Here is a 22,835-nt window from a genome sequence, read left to right on the forward strand (position 1 = left end):
CCTGTGAGCTAACCCAAGCAGGACATTTTTTGAAGTCTCCTTTTTTTACACATTCTGTTCCAGAGGCTGTCCACAGCTGCTTTATTATAAAGAACAATGTTTCAAGCCGCAAATCTTTGGAACACTGTGCAACTGTTTAAAAGTGTGAGGTCAGACTCTGTACAGACAAGCCGTCCAAAACATGCTGTTAAGCAAAAGGTGGGGGAGTGAGTTTCATAATACTGGGTATACATTGGGCCTGTTTTTGTTTTAAAAAAAAAAAAAGTGGGAGTTCCCGTCGTGGCGCAGTGGTTAACAAATCCGACTAAGAACCATGAGGTTGCAGGTTCAATCCCTGGCCTGGCTCAGTGGGTTAAGGATCCGGCGTTGCCGTGAGCTGTGGTGAAGGTTGCAGACGCGGCTCGGATCCCGTGTTGCTCTGGCTCTGGTGTAGGCTGTTAGCTACAGCTCCTATTCGACCCCTAGCCTGGGAACCTCCATATTGCCATGGGAGCAGCTCAAGAAATGGCAAAAAGACAAAAAAAAAAAAAAAAATTAAATTAAATTTTTTAAAAAAAGTGTCCATCTTGCCAAGTTTCAGAAACACAAATGCTTTCAAGGCATCAGATGGGACATGGATGCAGGTAAGACTCTGGGGAGAAATTAGGCTTGTGTCACCTGCGTGGTGTAGCCTCCTTATAAAAACATTTAGATTCCAGTTTGCAAAGGGGGCTTTTGGCCTCTGGAGCCTTGGAAAGGATGTATGTGAGCATGTGTGTGTGTGTGTGTGTGTGTGTGTGTGTGTGTGTCAGGAGGAGGTATACAAATTCATGATGGTTTTGTAGTGAGACAGAAAGACTTCTTACCTTTTTTTTCTGTTTACATTGTGTCTTTCCTTAATTAAAAAAAAAAAACTTTATGCAGTTATCCTCAAAGTCTTAGCACAGCTTTAAGCTTCAAAGTTATATTTCCCTAATCATAAAAAATAAGGGCCAGGAAATTATAATCAAATATTTGTGTAAAAAGAGTACCCCAGGAAAAGCAGTTATGTTTGTCACATGGATTCTAACATTGCTGGGTACGTGTGATGGTGACACCGACCAAGGCTGGCCTGGAATCCCAGCTGCCTCCAGCCCCGGGGAGGAGCAGTACTGCTTGGGCAGGTTTCAGAGAAGGTCAGTGGGTCTGGAGTGGAGACACAGGCTGTCCTGTACACTGGGACAAGCGTGCACACACACACACACATACAGGCTTCTGCAGACAGAGCCCCTCGTGACATGGACCTTTCATCCTCAAGACACAAGGGTCCAGGAGATGACAGATCTGGCTTCTGTGGCTGACTCTGCCCCTTTTGCCAACTGAGCAGCCTTGGACAGGCCCTTTTTACTCTCTGGCCTTTGGCTTCTCCATCTGCCAAATAGGATAAAAGATGATGCATACAAAATGCCTGAAACGTGCGGGTGTTTAATAAATTGAGTTTCTAAGAAAGAGAGGCCCACAGCCTGTCCCCTGTTCCTGGGCTCTGGCCAGGTAGGAGTACGTCATCAGAAGTGGGCTGGCACCCAGAGAGAGCAGAGTCCACTGGCCTGATAAGGCAAGCCTTACTCTGCCCCACACGGAGTGGCCTCTGTCCCCTGATCACCCACACCTGACTAGTTCCAGGACATGTGCCACGTGATCCCATGGCCCCTGGGCTCAGGGGGTCCTCACCGCCTGCCTGGGGAGGGAAGCAAGATGGTCCCGTTGTGTAAATGGAAAACATAAGGCTCAGAGGGGCTACGTGACTTCCATTCACACATGAGCTCTCGTTCATTCATTCATTCATTCATCCATTCATTTGATGTTTAAATGCAATGCTCATGAGGACCTAGTACTGTGTGCAGCTCAGGGCAGGAAGAAGCTGCAGTAAACAGACCTGCAATGTCCACGGTAGGACCAGCTTCACGGGCAGGTGACCTGTGTAGTTCACACAGGACCCCACGGTTAGAATGGGCAACGCTTGCTTGAATGCTCTATTGCCATTTTAAACTTCTCAATCATTTTTAAACAAGAGGTCCTTTATCTTCATTTTGCACTAGGCTCTGAAAATTATGAAACTGATGGAGTTAAAAGGGTCATGAACTCAAATAAATCATTCCCAGTTGATGGATGTAGGGGGAAGGGACTCTGGACCAAGCTTGGAGAGGTAAAGGTCAGAAGTAACGGTAGGGGCCTGATCCAGTCTGAAGCTTTGCTGTGGCCTCCCTAAAGGTGTGATCTTTTGGCCGAGACCTGAAAAATGAGCAGAAATTGCCGTGGTAAAGAGGCAGAATAGGAGTTCCCATCCTGGTGCAGCGGAAAAGAATCCGACTAGGAACCATGAGGTTGCAGGTTTGATCCCTGGCCTTGCTCAGTGGGTTAAGGATCTGGCGTTGCCATGAGCTGTGGTGTAGGTCGCAGACCTGGCTCAGATCCCGCGTTTCTGTGGCTGTGGTGTAAGCCGGCAGCTGAGGCTCCAATTCCACCCCTAGCCTGGGAAACTCCACATGCTGTTGAGTGCAGCCCTAAAAAAAAGAGGTAGAATAACGAGATGAAAAGGCAGTTTCTTTAACTATAAGATGGAGCAAGTGCTCCTGGCCCCGCAGGGCCATTACAATGTTTCAGCCCATTCATTCACTCATTCATTCATTCCATCCAGCATCCATTCAGCCAAGATATTTCAAGTACCAACTAAATAGCAAGTACCCTGCAAGTGCTCCAGACCAACGTAACGATGGAGGACAAAATCTGCCCTGCCTGTGACCCATGTGTCCTAGCTGGGAGATGAATGTTAAAACAACTTACTACGCAGACAAGCATTTCTCTAGTCTTAGGATTTGTGTGGGGCTGAGGAGCACATGGCGGATGCTGAGAGGGGCTGGGGACTGAGCTGTCAGTCTTGCGCAGAGCCAACCCAGAGGAGGCCCCAGGAGAATGCAGCCTGGTGGAACCTGGCTCGCCTTCTCTTTGGCTGCGGGCACAGGCCCAGCAGGGAGCTGTGGGCCATGGCTGATTCCAGGAGGCACCATGCCAGCAGCCACCTGGCTGTGCTTTGGTCCCAAGGGTAGTGGGTGGACCTTGGGAGGAGCTAGCCCATGGCAGGAAGAGGTCAGGAGAGCAATAAAAGTCTTAATGAAAGAGAAACAGCCTTCCAAGAGAGGGAGGGAGCTTTACTGACCAGCAGCTGTGCGCCTGGTACTTTCATCACATGCATCATTCCATCTTCAGAGCCCACGAAGGCAGGTGTCCCTTGATACAGTAGGGAACTAAGTCTCAGACAGGCTAAGCAGCTACCCGAGCTCACATATGAAGATGAAACCAGAATGCAGTCTCCTGAATCCCAGAGCAAGACCCTGTTTCCTCCAATCACCTCTTCCTGACCAAAAATCTGCCCAGGTACTTACTTGCTAATCCACCAGAGAAACTTCTCTCCAGCCCCAGGGCCAGAAATACTTATGTTTCTCCAGAGGAGTGGTTTTGCATTTCCTTGAGAAGCACTATGGGTCCTAAAGGTGGTCTTTTTTCCCTCTTCCCATTGGCCACCAGGAAGCCCAGAGGCAACTCCACAGCCCATCGCAACACAGAACTTTATGTCACATGTGAACCTTATGTCATTTCTGGTTCAATCTCATTCTTTTACGCTGCTTTTATGTTCTGCCTCCTATTTTTTACTGATTAGTAGTATGGTTTGGCTCACTCTATGACACCCAGCTTCAAGCCCTCTTAAACCTCTTCAGCTTTCTCTACAAGCACACTTCATGCTTTCCTCTCTGCAGAGAGCCTTTCTCTGACTCCTCACTCAAGGACCAGGTGAAGCTGCCTCAACTCTCCACTCTCACACTCCCCCCCCCCACCCCCCCGCTTCAAGCTCCCAACACACTCTAACCAGCACCCCAAATCCAAACTCTAATTTCCTGGGAAAGTGATGCTTCTTGCCCAATGTGGGGCAAGTGTCCATTCTTAGTTCAAGCAGTTGTGTCTCCGGCCTCCTGTCATGGCAGTGACACGGCAGCAGGATTCCATCACCGCAGGGGCCCCCAAACGCCTTAGTCTGAAATTCAAGCCCCTTAGGACATGTGTGCAGACCTCAGCTCAAATCCTACCTCAGTCATTAGCAGGAGGACCAGGGCACAGCCCCCATCTCTCCATCAGCTGCCACCTGGGGACACAGACTCAGTCACCCAGAGTTACTGCGGAATGAGGTGGGAATTAGCGAGGCTGGGGGTGCAGAGGTGCTGAGCACAGTGTTTGTTGAGTGAATAATCTGCTTCATGTCCAAAGATGTGTGTGTCTTCATTAACTTACCCACACTCCACTCCCAACTGCTGGGCTCCTGATCCTCTCGGTTCCCAGGGACACCAGGAAGGGTAAGCCGAGCAGCCCCTGACCTCTGGCTGTGTAATCTGTGTCCAGCAGGTAGAGGTGTTCAGCTCACACACGGAGCATGCAGACTCCGCAAAGGGGATGGGCCTTGACAGACCTTGGGTTCAGGCTCTGCCCATTCTTGTCCTCTCCCCCGAGGGAAACCCACACTATCTCCGCTTACAGAAGGCCCTGCTGGGGAGCCAGTCTGAACCCCACTGCCCTCCTCAAGCTTCTGACCAGCTCCTGTCCCCAGGGATACCCTCAGAACCAGGAAGGGGATGGAGGGGCAGGCAGAGGGGGCTGGATTTGCTGCTAAGAACCTGCCCCAGGCAGGTCACTGCACCCACTGCTCTAGGTGCATTTTCTCATTCACTCCTCTGCTCTCCTTTCCCGCCCCACAGGATTAATGTGATTATAGCCATGTTGCAAATGTGGGACGTGAGCCTCAGAAAGATTACCTGGCCTCCCCAGGCCACCCAGGTGGTGGAGCCAACATTTCAGGCCAGAACTGGCAGTCTGCAGAAGCTGGGGTCCTGCCAAGGTGGTAGGGTGAGGCCCCCAGCCCCAGTGAGGAGCCCCTGCCTGGGTCGGAGGAAGAAAGTCCACCCCTGCTCTCCTGAGGGCTGAATCAGAGGCCCCTTAACAAGGAGGCAAGAGTGGACAAGAGCCTTCTCTTCAGGGCCCAGGAGGCTGGACCAGCCAGGATCCTGAATCCCTTCCAGCAGGGGAGGAGCCAGGGGTGATTATTAGGAGGCTGGATGGGATCTGGAGGGCTAGCTCCTCGCCCACCGCCCAGAGTGCTTTGCAAGGGACAGGCCATAGCTGACAGTGTTTTGTGAACAGAGGGACCGAGAAGGAGGCCGCGGGGCAAGGCTTGAACTCAGGGCTGTGTGCTGACCTGAATGGCGCCTGAAGACTTCATCTGGCCTTCTCTAAGTTCTGAGCATGGACCAAGTGCCTTAGCGTTCCAGAGTGAAGATGAAGATGGCGATGGTTGTCATGGTGATTGGTGATCGTGCCGGGGATCAGAACAGCTAACACACAGAGCACCAGACGCTGTTCTGAGCACTTTGTGACACAGCAGCCCTGTGGGACAGGTACAAAGAGTATCCTCGTTTTACCAGTGAAGAAACTAAGACCGGGAGCAGGTAAGTAACTTATCCAAGATCACACACGGCTAGAACGTGTTGGAACTGGCTTTCTGGTTTCAGAGTCTACACTCTCGCCTCCAATATTACCCTGGTGAGATGTATAATACAATGAAAATAGCCATCCATCTTTCGTGAGCAGCTGCTATGCAGGAGGGACCTGCTAAGCACTTTACATGCAGATCTCACTTAATTCTCCCAAGAGCTTTAACTCCTCGATGTTATTACAGTTCCTACTCGGCTCAATATAAATCCCACCATCTTGAAGCAGAAATAATCTTTCCAACATCCCAGGGCCAGTAAATACAGAAGTGACCACCAAACCCAGGCAGCCTGACTTGAGGGCCCCCATCTTAACCACAAAGGCGAGTGGTCTCTCTGTGGCTGTGTACACACGTGCACACACACCCTTCCAGGGGCCTTGTGCCCACACAGGCATGGGTGCTGGAAGCTCCACACCCCCCACCACCACCCCAGACTGATGGAAAGACGGCTACCAAAACCTGGCTGTGTTGTCACCGAGTGAGAGATCCAGGCCCTCAGCCTAGCGACTCAGGGTATTCTCAAAGCGTGGTTCCCAAGGCAGGAGGCGAGCATGCACTGCGACCATGCCAGAAAAATGCTGGCAAGCCATGTCAGTCAAGGCTCCCTGGGCTTTGAGCATCTGGAAAAAGCTGGTGGGGGTGAGACTCTTCGCACTCAGGGCTGAAACTCCAGCTTCTTTCCCACAGTATGTTCACAGCTGTAAATCCCACTTCCAGGGAGCTCCTGCTGGGGTTTGCACGCGGCCTTCCAGGGCCTTCCCTGCCAATCAATTTCAGTGCAAATTGAGCCAGAGATCCTGGCCAGAGGATAGGACTGGTTCAACCTGCTTGACAGTCTCCCAGCTGCGCACTGTGGGAGTCTGGGCTTGTGCTGAAGTCTAACCCGTCCAGGTTACTTCTGGGAGTATTTCCCCAGCTCCTGCCTCCTTTCTGAAAGGCCAAGCCATTTCAGGGACACACTGCTAGGGACCCGAGGTTGCTCAGATCCCAGCTCATTCTGCAGAACTTAATACCATCCAAAGGGAACCCCCACCAGCCCAGCCAGGCCTCCCATCATCACAGCCACCCACCATTCACTGCCCCCACTACCCACCAGACAGCACAAGAGATGCCTCCTCAAGCCAGAAGAAATAAGATGCTCCCCATTTGACCAAGAGGCAACCGAGACTCAGAGAGGTGAAGTGACTTACCTAAGGCCACACAGCCAATAAGAGGAGGGGCTGGGTCTACACCCAGGTCTACCCAACTCTCCATCCCGAATTCTTTCTAGGCCCCAACTCCAGCTCCAGCAAAGAGTTCAGAAAAAAAGAAATTGTCTTCCTTCTGGCCTCTGTGGTCCAAAAGCTCTTGAAGAAGGAGGGGATCTAAAGAGGAGAGGACTGTGGGTACCAGAGGACTGCATGGGGAAGCCTGCCTCCAAGGTGTGGAAGCCGGAGAACCCAAAGCCAATTCTGGGGTCGGTCTGGCCAGAGCAAGATGCTGAGCACAGGATGGAGGAATGAGGGCCCTGGGGCTGGGCGCTGGAGGCCAAACTGAAGAATGTGCCTGGGGAGCCATCAATGGTTTCTCAGTGGGATGAGCTGCCAATAACTCAGGAAAATGAATACAAAACCAATGTCCCTCCTCATCACAAGAAAAAAATTTGTAAGTAGGTATGCTGACGGATGTTAACTAGACTTACATTACAATTGCAATCATTTCACAATATACACAAATGTCAAATCACTATGTTGTATATCTGAAATGAATATAAAGTCATATGTCAATCATATCTCAAAAAGAATTTTTAGGAGTTCCCGCTGTGGTGCAGTGGGTTAAGAACTTAAGTACATGGAGTTCCTGTCGAGGCTCAGTGGTTAACGAACCCAACTAGCATCCATGAGGACGAGGGTTCCATCCCTGGCCTTGCTCATTGAGTTAAAGATCTGGCGTTGCCATGAACTGAGGTGTAGGTTGCAGATGCAGCTTGGATCCTGCATTGCTGCAGCTGTGATGTAGGCCAGATACTACAGCTCCAATTGGACCCATAACCTGAGAACCTCCATCTGCTGCGGTGCGGCCCTAAAAAGACCAAAAAAAAAAAAAAAAAAAAAAAAAAAAAAAAAAAAAATCTGAGTGCAGTGGCTTGAATCAGTGAAGAGGTGCAAGTTCAATCCCCAGCCCAGCAAAGGGGGTTAAAGGATCTGCAGCTTGGATTCAATCCCTGGCCCAGAAACTTCCATTTGCCACATATATAACCAAAAAAAATTTTTTAATTTTAAAGCAATGTCTCCAGTAGAGCAGAGATGGCTCAAGAGAGGGTACAAGGTAGTCCGGGGGGGAGGGGGTGGGTAATATTCTTCTCAGGGTCAAATCCCAAATTCTACCTCGCCTATCATTCAACCCCCAGCCTCAAAAGAATATAATGTTTGAGGTGTTCCCGTTATGGCGCAGCGGAAACGAATCCAACTAGGAACCGTGAGGTGGTGGGTTCAATCCCTGGCCTCATTCAGTGGGTTAAGGATCTAGCGTTGCCAACAGCTGTGGTATAGGTTGAAGACGCGGCTTGGATCCTGCGTTGCTATGGCTGTGGCATAGGCCAGAGGCTATAGCTCCGGATGGACCCCTAGCCTGGGAACCTCCATATGCTGCGGGTGCGGCCCTGAAAAGCCAAAAAAAAAAAAGGCCAAAAAAAAAAAAAAAAAAAAAGAATATAATGGTTGAAAACATAAACTCTGGATTTAAGTTGCCTGGATTTGAATCCCAGCACTGCCACTTACTAGCTGTGCATCCTTGAGCAAGTTGCTTAACCTCTCTGTGATTCCATTTCCTCATCCAGAAAATGGAGATAATACTATTCCCCTGCCTCACAGGCTTATCATGAAGCTTATGTGAGTCAATTATAACAGAACACTTACATGGAAAGTGTCGCCAAATAAGGGTCTTCGAGGCCACAGCCCCTTCTTTATCAAAGGTAAAAACAGGATGAGCCTGACATGGTGGTGTGGTCTTAGTGATCCCTTTCTGGGTCCTAGTAATCACCAATTTCTTTGCTACCTATAGGCCGTTCTTTTAAAAATATGCTTATGGGTTTGATCCCTGGCCTCTCTCAGTGGGTTAAGGATCCAGTGTTTCTGCAGGCTGCAGCATAGGTCTCAGATGGTGTAGGCTGCCATCTGTAGCTCTGATTTGACCCCCATCCTGGGAATTCCATATGCCACAGGTACAGCCCTAAAAATAAAAATAATTAAAATATGCCCTGGAAGATTTCCAAGAACCACAGTTTCTGCAGAATGAATCTATCACATATCAACAATTTTATAAGTTTCAACCTAATGCTTCTACTTTTTGAAAGCAGGACTTTAGGCCCCTTCCTGGCCTTCTAGATACGCTTCTCCATCACGTAAACAGAGCGAGGAAGGTGGGCCATCCAAGAGAACACAAGGTGGAGTCATTCTTTTTAGAAATTCTCAACCAAAAGAAAGGTCTTCGAGATATATAATGCCTGTAACCCAATCGATATGTAAGTTTCCCATCATATAATGGTATGAAACCCAGGAGTTCCTGTTGCGGTTCAGTGGGTTAAGAATTCAACCAGTATTGATGAGGATACAGGTTAAATCCCTGGCCTTGCTCAGTGGGTTAAGGATCCAGCATTGGCGTGAGCTGCAGTGTAGGCCACAGAAGTGGCTTAGATCCCGAGTTGCTGTGGCTGTGGTGTAGGCTGGCAGCTGCAGTTCCATTTTGATCCCTAGCCCAGGAACTTAACATATGCTGCAGATGCGGCCCTAAAAAGAAAAAAAAAACAGAAACCAAACAAAGTATGAAACCCAGAGAAAGGTCACTCTCTGTTGACTTTGAAGGAGACAGAAGCTGGACAGGCCTACAAGCAGGCAAATACGGTTCCCATTAGAAGTCATCTGAAGGACAGGACAGAGTCTTCCCAGGGACTTCTACACTTTGCTTCTGCCCTTTGACCTTCCCCAAATTGCCTCAGAATCTGGGCTCAGCATCTTGGACTGCCGAAGCCTCAGTCTAGATGAAACTGAAAGTGGGAGTCTTGCTCTCTTCTGGAGCAAAGACAAACCAATGCCTTGTTGATTTTGCCAACAAGACAGTGACATGATCAGAAGGAAGTTTTTGAAAGAGGACCCTGGCAGTCTCGGAGGAGAAGGGTGGGGCTGGAAGGCGCGTTTATTAAGACTCTAGGAATTGACCGAGAAAGAAGTTAGGACATTCCAGACTAAGGTGTGGTGGTGCAGAGAGCTAGAAGGGAACCTCAGAGAGAGGATCTAAAAGCTGCCTTGGGAGTTCCTGCTGTGGCTCAGCGGTTGAGGACCCGACATAGTGTCTATGAGAGTGCTGGTTCGACCCCTGGCCTCATTCAGTGGGTTAAAGATCCAGCATTGCTGCAAGCTGCAGCATAGTTGCAGATGTGGCTTGGATCCTGTGTTGCTGTGGCTGTGGCTGTGGCATCTGCAGCTTTGATTCAACCCCTAGCCCAGGAACTGCCATATGCCCCAGGTGTGGCCATACAAAAATAAAATAAAATAAAATAAAATAAAATAAAAACCAGAATTTTCCCCCACCCCCAAGAGATCAGCTTATTTTTCAGAAACTAAAACAAGCACTTGGAGGAGTTCACTTGGCTGGTGGCATTAACAGGCACCTAGAGACACATTCTCCCCCAGCTCTGCTTGGAGACGAAATTTACCCTGACTCTATTTACCCAACTGTAAGATGGTCTGAATAGCCGGTCCTTTGCCATGTGAGATAAAGAGCCAAAGGTCACGTGAAGAACGCAAAGGGGTAGGGACTGGGGGTCGGTGGGGGGCCGCCACAGATGTGCCTTGATTTCTCAGCCCTGATTATGCAGGAGAAATGTCCTCTGGGAACCGCGGCAGCCCCATCTGTGGGCTGCCCTGAGCCTCTTCCTGCCTCAGTGAAACAGAAAGCAGGAGCTGGGGGAAGGTTGATTTTGACTGGAAGACACTGAATGCAATCTTCTCTGCATGTTTACAAAGTGTGTTTACCAAGCAGCCTGCTCTCCAAACCCTAGCAATTGCTTAAAACAAGAGAGCTGTTGATTTGTGGAGTGTTTTCTTAAAAAAAAAAAAAAAAATCACAAATGTTGGATTTAGAGACATTATTTCTTTTTAAAAATAACTTGTCAAGGGGGACAAAGTATTTAGGAAGATTTCTTCTCGGCTCAAAAAGCGATGAGGAAGAGGAGCCCCTTTTTTTTCTGCAAGAGATTAGAGCCAGCGACAGGACAAACGGGAGGGGGGGGCAGTCAGAAATGGGTGGGAAACTGAGTAGCTCCCTGCCCCCAGAATCCCAGCAAATCCCTCCTCTGACACCCCCCCACAACCCCACCTTTTTCTCTTCAAAGACCCACCAAGAAGCTAAGGGAAACAATGAGATTAAGCTCTGCTCTGGCCCCTCCCCACCCACCACCCCCACCCCCACCCCCACCCCCACCCCACCCCACTCCACCCACGAAGTCCCACCCAGCTCTCCCCCACTGCCTCTCCTGTATCAAATGTCAGTCTCTCTCCTCCCAGATACCAAAACATGTCCCAAAGTGCACCAATGAGGTACACAAAATTTGGAGCATAATACACAATCTTAAAAAAAAAAAAATTGGTAGTATATATTTCAAGGAGTATCAAAAAACTAGATAGATAAATAGATAGATCATTTAAGATAGGTGATCGATAGATGAATAGATACATAGATTGGAGGGAAAGACAGAGGATAGATAGGTAGATGGATAGGTAGATAGATAGATGATATATAGACACAAATGGAGAGCCAGGACCTCAAACCCATGCTTTCACAGCTATTACCCCTTTCCTCTTTAAATACATTTTACTCAGTACATATTCATTCAACCAATTATTGGGTTATTGAGGTCCTACTAAGTGCCGGACACCATTTATGGTACTTAGGAACATCAATGAACAAAATAGTCATCAGACAGTGACCTCAGAGAGCTTATTTGCTGGCAGGAAGAGGTAGAAAAGAAACAATAAATAAAAAGGTAATCCAGTGTCCTAAGGTGATTGGCTCTATGGAGGGAAAAAAGGCAAAGAACAGTGGAGCAGAACAGGACAGGTGGGCAGTGGTCACGGAGGAGGGAGGGATCAGGTTGCCAGATCAAGTAGGGCAGTCAGGATAAGTGTGATCAAGGAGGCAAGACTGGAACAAGGACTTGGAGGAGATGAGGGCGTTTGCCAGTTTCATCTGGGGAAGAGTGGTTCAGGCAGAGGGAACAGCTCAAGCAAATGCCCTAAGCAGGGAGAGTAGCCCACGTGTTCCAGAAACATCAGGCAGCCAGTGTGGTGGACCTAGTGAGCAAGGTGAGAAAGTAGGAGAAAATCAGAAAAGAGACAGAGAGACCTTGAGCACTTAGTTTAAAATTAAGACTAAAATTTAAACCTAGAATGTTCTTCTGCTACCCATTTGACTTGGATAACTCCTACTTGGGCTTCAGATCTTCACTCAAACATCTCTTCCTCCAGGAAGCCCACCTTGACCACTCTTCCCCCAGTCTGTGTCAGCTTCTTTCTTGTACACATGCCCTAAGAGGGCCAGGCTTCTTTCTCCATAGGAATTATTGCCTTGTGACATTGTACCCTGGTTGGTGGAACCTCTAAATTCACCTCTCTCTCTCTCCCTCCTACTAGACTGTAAACTCCATGAGAACACGTCTGCTGGGATTGTTTCTGCTTTTGCCCACTGTTGTATTGCCAACACCTAGCACAATGCCTGTCATAGTGAAGATACACAACAAATATTTGCTTGATAGCTGGTTGAATACATTGAGGTAGCAGGGGTGGAGGCAGAATATTCGTTATCACAGGGTTATAACAGCAATGGCCACGCTGTCATCCAGTAGGCTCCTGGGACTCAAAACTTGGTAAGTGTGATCAGCCCCAGAAGCCGGAGTCCCAGATCAGCCCAGGACCCCCTACCAGCTCACCAAGGCCTTCCAGGGATTGCTTCTCTCTTCCCTGGAGAAGCCCAGGCTCAGATATTCACAAAAAGCCCCCGCCCCCACTCACCTCCATCCCTGCACTTGCAGTAGCGGCAGCAGTTGTCAAATGCTTTCTTTTGCTGCTCACAGAAGAATCCTAGGAGAGGGGACTGACCTTGGCACATACTCCGTGATGCCTGGCAAGGCGGGGAGAGGGCCATGGGTTGCAGCACATATATGGCCACTCTCATGGAGCAAATCCAGGATCACACAGCTGCAGATCTGATAGGTAGCACGCAGCAGCTGTGTGATTTACAGGGGCTTGTAGGGAGAGGTTTCCCCTCCCAATTTGAGAGCTTGAGTGCTTTGTATAAATATTTATGGGAGTCTGGGCCTCCATTAACCCCACCCGTGCCACATTTCACTTGTGACATGGTGCTTGTATGTGAATGAATGTGAAGGTCAGTGTTCAATATACAACGTGTGTGTCTGTGTATGTGGTCCATGTGCATTTTGTAAAAGTGTATATACATGTGTAATCAATTGGGCTTCGGTGCAAGTATATATCCATACAGACGTGCATAACTGTGTACATTCTATGCACCCTGTGTAAGCAGATGGGTGTGAGCATCTGGACTTGCATGCACACAGGCATGGAGACACACCTGTAGGTCCATGTGCAATATATGTGCACACGTGTGCATATGACCCTGAGCGTGCATATATGGCAAATAAGCACAGGTGGAGATTACATTCAAATATGTCTGTATGCACATATATTCCTGCCTCATTCCACACGTGTTTATGCATCTGCCTGCCCGAAGAGTGTGAGCACATCTCTGCACAGGTCCAAAGCTCCGATATCATACCAGAAACAGCTTTGGTTCAGCTATGGGTAATTTCATTAAAATTGCCTCACCTAGAGGCTACTTCTTCTATAAACACTTGCTCTGATCATTATATTTTGGGGAAAGTTCAGCTGAGAGCAGACAAAAGATGAGAGGACTCTGGGAGTCCCCTGTGGCACAGCGGGTTAAGGATCTGGTGTTGTCACTGCAGCAGCTAGGATCATTGTTATGGCCTAGGTTCAATCCCTGGCCCAGGAATTTCCACACGCTATGGGTGCAGCCAAAAAAAAAAAAAAAAAAAAAAGTATGAGAGGACTCCAGTTAATTACAGACAATGCCAATCTTCCAAGTTAACTCCAACACACACACACACACGCACACACACACACTCTCTCACAGAACCACCGTAACCTGCTGCCTCCTCCTTGAGAGACTGAAATGGGCAACAGAGCAGCAGTGTCCCTCTGACCCCCTTGTGACTTTTGTCCTGCTGCATCTCCAAGGCCCCAGTGCCCCTCTTCATACCTGAAAAGGGAGCCTTTTGGCTGGAGAGCATTGCCTTCAACCCCAGGAAAGTGACTGCCTTCTGCAAAGGGAATTAGAAAGGAAACTGTCCTTCAAAAGGGCTATTTCCCACCCGACCATACTTTGTCCATACTTTTCGCCAAGCTCTGCCCCGCTCCCAAGTGTTTCAGATAAGAGGCAGTGGACTTAGGGGATTGGGTGGCAAAAATACAAGTTTTGGCATCAGATGGGTGGGGATTCAAGTTCCAGATCCTCCACTGGGTGACCAGCTAAGCGATGACCCCTCTGGGCCTACTTACCCATGTCTGAACTGCACGGCCAGTAGCAGACCGCACTCACAGAGTTAAGTGAAATGTCATAATGAGATTAAGCTCATGATCTGGCCATCCCTTCAATGCTCTGCGACCTGCCTGCCCTTTGTCTGTGGAAAGGGACAAGTGTGCCAGGTTCAGATTCCCAGGGCACAAAGGAGGGCAGAGCCCGAGAGTCCTGCACTGGGAAGTGTAGCCCTTTGCTGCCCCCAGACCAGCCCAGGCTCACGGCCTCTCCTGAGTGGCCACAAATGCATATCACCCTGGCAGGATCAGGGCTGTGGAAGTGACAGATCAGAAGAAACAAGGGGACTTGAGAGTGAGCTCAGGGCAGCCGTGGCTCCTGATTTCTGACAGAGTCACAGGCCAGGCTCAGCATCCACCTCACCCTCTCTCACTCTGAAACAGATACCCTCTAGCTTCTCACCCCGTCTATTGACTGGCAGAAATGCAAGCCCTGATAAAATGCACCACGCTCCCAAAAGGAAAACACAACAATATAAATATTGAATTTGTGGACTTCAGCTCTCTTCTCATACAGCAACTGGCTTCTTCCAGAAAGTGGCAGGCCTTCTCCTATTGCCTCTGTGGCGGGCACCTCCAGCCTAGAGGACATCATCCCCCCCCACCCCCCCACCCCCACCTTTTTTTGGATACTAAGTAAAAAGCAATGTGTAATGAGTGGCTGTTATTTTACACAAAAGCAACTTCACGTGCAAAGAACGTGGAGAAGCAGCTAAAACTGAGTTTTGCTTTGGAACAAATCCTCATTAATAACGTTAGAACAGCAACTTATCTCGTATATTTCATTTCCGCCAAGTGAGAACAGTTCTGATTTTCTTATCGAAATGCATGTTCTGAGATAATATGTGTAGAACAAGGGAGAAGGGTCCTAGGATACGAAGATGTGTAAGGCATGGCAAATGCTTGTAGTACACGGAGAATGCATTCTCCCCAGTGAAAGGGTTGCTCTCCTGGGTCTGGACACTCTGGTCCCAGGGGCAGGAAGTGTAGAAAGGATGAAATTCCAGCAGCAGCAGCATCTCCTTTCCCCAAATGGAGGCTAGTCCTCTGAGCCACATAAGTACCAACCTAGGAAGGTTCATGGTGGTTGCTTCCTCAACCAAGGGACTCTCCCTTCTCTGCAAGCTGGCATGTCTCCCCAGAGTATTGAGTTGGGCACAAGCATTGGAGCAGCTTTTCTTATCCAGACTGGATTCTTTCAGCAGAGCTGCTGCTATAAAAGACACTGTCTACAGGATGCACCATTTGAGGACTTTTATTTTGGTGGGGGGAGGAGGAGCAGAGCAAACCTCTAATCCTCCCTTCCTTACATAACAAATCCAAACACAGCTATCTCGGGGTGGTGAGGCCAGGCCGGCAGACAGTGGGCTGCAGAGGGAAGGGTTACGCAAGAAGCCAGTTCTGGGTTTTCCTTTCTGAAAACAGAAGGGCTCCAAAGCAGGTTTTTGCATTTAAAAGCCTGCAAGGGAACTAGTCAAATCTCTAAACCCAGCTGTTCCCTGGAGTAACCTGGAAAGAAAGAAATTGAGGAGTGGGATGCGTGGCTGAGGGAGTAGGGATTTGCCTGGTGTCGCAGAAGCTGTATCTCTTAAGTCACAGAAAAAGCCAAATGGCCATTCTTGGGTATCTGGTGTGGTTCCTGGCAGCTCCCACTGAGTCCAGGAGGTCCCCGGGTAAGCACAGCTGGAGCGGGTGGGGGAAAGGTCGGACAGGGCACAGGGTTGTCCTGCCACAGAAATGCCCAGAGACCCTGGACTGAAGGAAGTCTGGCTGGAAAGAAGGATCTGGGTCTAGGGCCCAGCCTCAGCTCCCTAGGGATCCTTTTCTCCGAGAGCCTTGGCTTGCCAGCTTTCCCATCAGCGGGTACCTTGCTCCGGCTCCATCCCAAGTCAACCCCGCCACTGCGGGAAGGAAGGAAGGGAAAGCTGCACAGCTGCACAGCGGGATCAAGCCAGCGGGAGCCCAAAATAGCTGGCCGGGGGCTCGGGCTCTGGGCGTTGTTTCCGGGGACGCCAGAGTCTCAGCTCCATCTCCCCCACTCCTCTCCACACTTACCAGGCACCTCACAGCCCGCTCTCAAAGCCCTTCTCCGCCGGGCAGCGCCAGGATATAAGGCAGAAGAGAAAGAAAAAGAGAGGGAAAATATGTAGGGAGAAAGTTTTCCTTAACGAAGAGCTTCCGAAGGAAGGGTTGTGGAAAGGGAAACTGCAAAAAAAGTAAGGACGCGAGGAGACAGGAGAGGGAGGCCGATGCCGGGAGGACCCCAGGCTCCCGGGAAGCCGCGCCCGAGCACCTTCCCCGGCTCGCCTTGCTAACGGTGGAGCCGGTGGTCCAAGCAGCACAGCCTCCCGCGCACCCCTGAGATTCGGGAGTTACAAGAGGGGGCCTTCGTTCCCTGCCGGACTGGGGCCACCTCTGGCCCAGAGCATGGTCTGCAGCGGAGTCACCGTTGCGGGCCTCCTGCGTCTGTCTCGACCTGTGCTCTCAAGGGCAGGCGCCAGGCTGTCTGCGTGGGACCAGTGCTGGCGTGGAGGACTCCCGGCACGGAGAGGATGTTTCCCCCCCGGGTCTTGGAGGATCGCGAGGAGCCCGCGGGCGGCGGGGAGCGGTAGCGACCGAAAGGAGACGCCGGCCTGCGAGGCTCCGCAGGAGTGAGACTAACCGAGGGACCTTGGTATCCCGGGACCCCGGTCACTTTGCCTGAGCTTCGGGTACCCGGTCTGCGGCAAGGCGGCGGCTAGGAAGTGGCCGGGACTTGCCCGCTGGATGAGCCCGAGCCGGAGGATCCCGAGGTCTCGGCCTCCACCTCCACCCGCGCGCTGGCTCCGCCCGGCCGGCTCTAGCCTGCGTGCCACCGAGCCGGTTGGTGCGCAAATGGTAGGGACTTGAGAGTGCCTGCGAGGTCATCAGTGGGGGTAAAGGATGAGGATGTCTGCGTATCTGTGTGTCACTAGGACTGTGTCGTGGGATTGTCAGGTTCTCAGAGACCCAACTGATCACTCTAAACCGGCCTGAGCCACCGTGGCATTGTGGATGCAGCGTGATGGCATCCGGCACTGGGTGGGGTTTGTCTGTGTGCTCTGGGAAAGGAAAAACCTAGCTTTGGAGTCTGCGACCCTCCCCAGCCCCGAGGCTTTTAGCACAGAGTCCGGGTGACTCCAGAGGTGGAGGATGCCAGTCTGCTTGGGAGGATTCCAGAGGGAGTCAGGCCTCCGCCACGTGGAGTGTGGAGTCCTGGTCATCTCCCTTGTTCCCCAACCAAGCATCTGGGATTCTTCCAGAGCTCCACCTGCCAGATCTTTTTTAGCTCCAAAGGCAGTAGACCTGTGCATGTGGGCACCCTTTTACCCACTTCTGTGCATGTGCAGGTGCCCAGGCAGTTACCCAAGTAATCCTACCTCCTTGTTCCCTCCACCATGCACGCAGCACCGCAGTTACTCCATCCTCCTCCCAGATCTCGGCCAGAGCCATCCCTGCCAGGTACCTCTTTGGGTTGGTGAAATGAACTGGGTCTCAGAATTGAAATCTAACAAGAATTTCTGACTTCTTTCCTACTAAGCATCACCAAAGCACCACTCAATGTAAATCGCTGCTGGTGTTATTTGGCTTTTACTTTTTTGGGTTCCCTGCCCCCGTGCCTTTGCCATAACCCTGGCCACCAATACCAGGCCGCCAGGAACCTAGGCCAAAATCTATCCCCTGCTAGTTTCGCCCTTGCTCTTTCCAGCTCTAGTTCCTGGCCGGGGTTCTTCTGCTTGGGTTTCCTGCACCTCCCCATTCAGGTCCTGAAGTTCCATCTTAGAAACTCCAGGCCGCAAACCCCAGGGCTGGAGGGCTGAGTCCCCTGAGACTGCAGATACTGGGTCTGAGGAGATCAGAACTCCTTGGAATCTGCCACTGTCAAAGGAGCATAGGATTCTTCTGGGGGGGAGGGATTCCTCCCCAGAGATGGAATTTCAAGAAGGCGGAGAGCAGTTTGGGGCAACCTAGGCAGCGACCTGGAGTCCTCTAAGAGTCTGGGAAAGGCAAGGTTCTGGGACCTATTCCCAGTGGAGGAGCTCCAGGCTATAGTCAGAGCTTCTGCACCAGAACGATGCCCCAACCCCCTTCGACCGACCCCTGATTTGGGGAGTCATCAAAATCCTGGTCTGATTACGCAGTGCCCTTCTGTAGGGCTGAAGGCCTGAGTGGCAGAAAACAGGTCCGCAAGGATGGACTTCGCTTACACTCCAAGACCTCCTGCTGGATTCCACTTGCTTCCTGGGGTGGGGGATCGGCTAGGACTCCACTCAGAGAGGGCTTTCTAGGGCAACTCTGGTTGCCCCCAGCAGATCCTCCACGCAGGAGGACCAGATTGACAGGGCCAGGGCGCCTGACTGCCAGAAACACCCTGCTTCCCCATCAGGATGGCAGCAACTTCAGGCTTCCTAGGTTCGACCAACCTCAGAGCCAGCAGGCTAGCAGACCAGTCCTGATGCCCAAACCTGAAAGTTCTGCCCTTTCTCCGCTCACAAACCGGCTCCTGAACCGGTGTCTGTACCTAGGGCGAGAAGCAGAAAACACATTTGAGGCTCAAGTACACACACACACACTCAAACACGAAAGGGAGAGATTTGCCCAGACTTGGTCTGTTTCTCCATTGGTGGGAGTGGGGAGTGCAACTCTAGAAGAGGCTGGAGAAGAAAAGTCAGGCAAACGCCGAGTCCTCTAAATAAACACCATTTCCATGGTTTTAATAAGCAAAATAGGAAACCATTTTAATAACCAAAAAACAGAAACCAGTCTGAATAAAACTACAATAGACTAGGTTTTAATGTTTTCATATCATAAGCAGGGTTTGAAATTGATCCCTTATTTTACAGGAAATAAAAACAATTTCTGTTGCGGCAAATTTGATTTCAACACAGTTGAATCCGTAAAAACCAAAGCTCGTTTCTGATGCAGGACGAATATCCACAATATTTAAAACTGCAAGCACCATGCGGATCATACAATCTTGTTATTACTGTTAATTTATCAACTAATACAAACTCAAAAATGCATCCGGCCAGCAGCGCCAGCAAATTTCAAATGAGAACTAAAAAATACGCTTTCATTTTGGTATTTTTGTCAGTGCAACTTAAATCCTTTTACTGACCTGCAGGAAAAAAAAAAAGTAATAATAAAGAAAAACACCCAGATCTTCCCTATAACTACTATACAACTGAAGGGGGGGGGGGAACACCACCAATAACTCGCCCGCTATCTCAAAAGCAGGGAAAGAAACGCACATAACATATTGGTCTAAAGAACGCACTTGAAAGTTGCAAAATTACTTGCCAATGTTTGGGTTTCTCGATCTTTCTGACTGCAGCGGTTGGTTCAACACAAGTTCAGGTCACCGCTGGGCAGTCTGGGCTGGTGAAGACACTCACCCTAAGAACATTTCAGCCCCAGTAATTAGTGGAGGCCTGGAGGGTTTCATAGGGACCGTAGGGTGTTCCGGTTGCAATAAAAAGTAAACAAGATCTGTTTTCCTTTCCTTTCTTCATGGGGATGTCAATTTAGCCCTAAGACCAGGTGACACAAGGATGCTCCCTCCCGGACCTTCAGGGTTTGAAACTCTGCAGCTGCGAGACCCTGGTACTCGGGAGCTGGGACTTCTGTCCTCCTTCTCTCAACACAAAATTGAAAACTAAAACGGGAGAAAAAGAGCACTGAAAGGGGGCACTGAAAGGGGAGAAAACACAACTTCCAAGGGTGCCCCAAGACGAAGTTGTTTTTTCTGATGCAAATACCCAGAAGTTTTCTTTTTTACTTACAAAAAAAGGGGAGCATAATAATAAACCCAAACAAAGACAGCTTGCTGCCACGTTCTCTAAGCGGTTTGGCGGGGCGGGTATTTACAAGCCGACAGCCGAGAGACTGAAACCCGGCAAGCAGCCGCCGGAGTTTCCGAACTGCGATCCCTTCTCACTCAAAGAAACAAGGGGGTTATGATCCATGATCAACAACATGCTAAAGTTAAACAAGAAAATGGTACAAAATAGAAATTATTACCATACATGTCCAGCATGCAGGATTAATATTTTTAATGCAGATTTTCGTATTTTTTTCTATATAATCGAGCAGGCAATAAAACTGATGAGATTTGCGCGCAGAACGTCCTAACTGAGGCCCGCGTCTAGAGGCTGAGAGCCAGTGTTCTCCGGACCCTAGACAGACAGACTCCTCTGTCCTTCTTTCGCTCAGCCTCGCCTCGCGTCTGCAGGGACGCCAGGGTCCCTTCTCCTCTCCTCTCTTCGCTGCTCTCTTGCTGGGCTGGACCGGGCTCCGGACCGCGAGGCATTGGGCTAGCCTTAACGCGCAAAGTTCAGGAAGCCAGGAGTCTCCAGACGGCCTTGGCGACTCCTCGCGACTATGCCTTGCCGCCCTCCAGCCTGGAGAAAAGTTGCTCTGGGACTTCCCACCACCTCGCCTCTCTCTGGCTCTGCTCGAGTCTAGGAGGCGGCGCTGGCACGCGCCGCTCTCGCCTTGGCCAAGGTCCCCTGCCTGCCCGCGCGCCCTCCCGTCGCCTGCGTCCCGCGCGCCCTTCCTCCCTCTCCCTCAAGTCAAACAGGTCAAGGCTGGGGCTGTGGCAGGGACAGGGTCCGGGGGAGTCCAGGGCTGGGGACACGGGACGGGGAGTCCGGGCCAGGGCAAGGGCGGGGGCCGGGACCGGCCACGACTCACAGAAAGAACTCGGGAGAGGAGGGGCTGTCGCTGGTGGAGCCCGCCTCCCTGAAGCCGGAGTTGGCGAGTTTCTCACACTTGACCTTGTAGGCGTCTCTTTCGCGGGCCAGCCGGGACACCTCCTGCTTAAGCTGCTCCACCTGCTGAATGAGCTGTGTCTTCTCATTCTCCAGGTGGTGCTTCTGCTGGACGCGTTTATACCTGCACGACTGGGCGTAGCCCCGGTTCTTCAGGGTCCGCCGCTTCTGCTTCAGGCGGATCACCTCGTCCTTGGTGAAGCCCCGCAGGTGGCGGTTCAGCTCGCGCACGGACATGGACACGAGCTGGTCGTCAGAGAAGCGGTCCTCCACGCTGCCGCTACCGCCAGCCGCCGTCGCGGTGGCCGCCGCGTGCGGCCCAGGCCCGGGATGGCTGGTGGGCAGCTGCTGCGCGGGGCTGGCCGCGCTGGACGGCGGTGGCGATGCTTGGTGATGATGGTGATGGTGTGGATGCGCGTGCGGGCCCAGCTCGTCGTGGGCCACACCGGCGCCCGGGTAAGCGTGGTGCGGGTGTGGGTGGTGGTGGTGATGGTGGTGGTGCGCGCCTCGGAAGCCGTCGAAGCTCTGCAACGGCTGTGGCACTGGGTGCGAGCCGATGAGCGCCTCCACCGCGTCTTCGGGCGTCAGGTTGAGCGCCTCGGGGTTCATCTGCTGGTAGTTGCTCGCCATCCAGTACAGGTCCTCGAGGTGGGTCTTCTGTTCGGTGGGGCTGAAGCTGGGCGACGAGGGCACCGAGCTGCACGGCGTGCTGAGAGGTGTAGACGACACCGAGCCAGCTGGCTGCAGGCGCGTGCAGGGCCGGCCCGGGCGCTCCGCGCGCCCCAGCGGCTCCTTCTTTACGTCGAACTTGAGCAGGTCGAAGTCGTTGACGTACTCCATGGCCAGCGGGCTGGTGGGCAGCTCGGGCCCCATGCTCAGCTCCGCGGCCATCGCTCACGCGAGGCGCAGTCGCCGCTGCCGCCCGGGAAACTTTGCGACCGGCCGGGACGCGCCGAGCCGGGAGCGGGGGCGAAGAGCGGCGAGCCCGGGAGGCGGGGAGCCGAGGGCTCAGCGGGCCGGGGCCGCCGGCCAAGCCTTTGTCTGGGGACGCGGCGGCGCGCCGGAGAGTCCCGAGGCTGCCTGCGCCGCCCCAGAGCTCAGGGATGTGGCCGCGCCGGGGCCGGGACGGCCTGGGAGGGGTGGAGAAGCGAGCGGGACGCGGGGGCTGAACCGAGGGGAGGCGCCGGGCGAGCGCCCGCGGCTCGCTCTCTAGCTCTCTTGCTGTTGGTCTCTCTCGATCGCAGCCGCTCGCAGCCCGGCGGTGCAGCTGTGCGGGATCCGGCGCCGCCACTGCCTTTTATCGCCTCCCTGATGTCACTGGGGCGCGGGGGCCCGGGCGGCCCAGAGCGCTGGCCAATGGCTGCACGGGCCCCACGGCCCGGCGGCGCAGGGCGGGGCGCGCCTGACAGCTCCTCCGCCCCCAGTGTCAGCTGACTGGCGGCGCGAGCAGCCGAAGAGCCGCTGAGGCCTGGCGGAGGGCTGGAGCCAAGTGGGACCGCCGGCCCGGGCCCAGCCCCCACCCCCTCGGAGTCCTGGTCTCCGCCAGCTCTTCGGTGCCCCCCCCCACCTTATCCACCCCTTCGCGCGCTCTCCTCCTTCTTTACCCTTGTGCCCCCTCCCCTCCCACCAGCCCATATCAACCCCCAGGAGGCTCAGAATGAGCGCCGGGATGGCACCTCTCTGGCCCATTGTTCCCTAGCGTCCCCCGCCCAGTGGGGGACGCTCCGTGTGCCGCTGGGTCTCGGGCCGGTGTATGCGGTGCAAGGCTGTGTTTCTACAGATCTGCTCGCGTTTGTGTGTTGCGGGGTGGGGTGGGGGGGCGAGGTC

General features: G+C 52.1%; 1 protein-coding gene and 1 long non-coding RNA gene across 2 annotated transcripts; both read right to left on the bottom strand.

Moving 5' to 3' along the window:
• Nucleotides 1-2,018: 2,018 nt before the first annotated feature.
• LOC146395311 (uncharacterized) lies at nucleotides 2,019-12,821 on the bottom strand. The gene is made up of 2 exons (XR_014832813.1): nucleotides 12,601-12,821; nucleotides 2,019-5,448 (listed from the first exon to the last, which is right to left on the bottom strand). It is a non-coding gene; the product is annotated as an uncharacterized LOC146395311 (long non-coding RNA).
• Nucleotides 12,822-18,950: 6,129 nt separating this feature from the next.
• On the bottom strand, nucleotides 18,951-22,279 carry MAFB (MAF bZIP transcription factor B). Its single transcript, XM_013985377.3, has one exon. It carries the CDS (start codon nucleotides 21,897-21,899, stop codon nucleotides 20,928-20,930), a length of 972 nt encoding a protein of 323 aa, XP_013840831.2. The 5' UTR covers nucleotides 21,900-22,279; the 3' UTR covers nucleotides 18,951-20,927.
• Nucleotides 22,280-22,835: the final 556 nt, after the last annotated feature.

This window comes from Sus scrofa, chromosome 17, assembly GCF_054392235.1.
Source record: "Sus scrofa isolate SSC_HxYL_T2T_F1_AM1 chromosome 17, Sscrofa_HxYL_maternal_Yorkshire_Landrace_v2.0, whole genome shotgun sequence".
Taxonomy (NCBI): Eukaryota; Metazoa; Chordata; class Mammalia; order Artiodactyla; family Suidae; genus Sus; species Sus scrofa.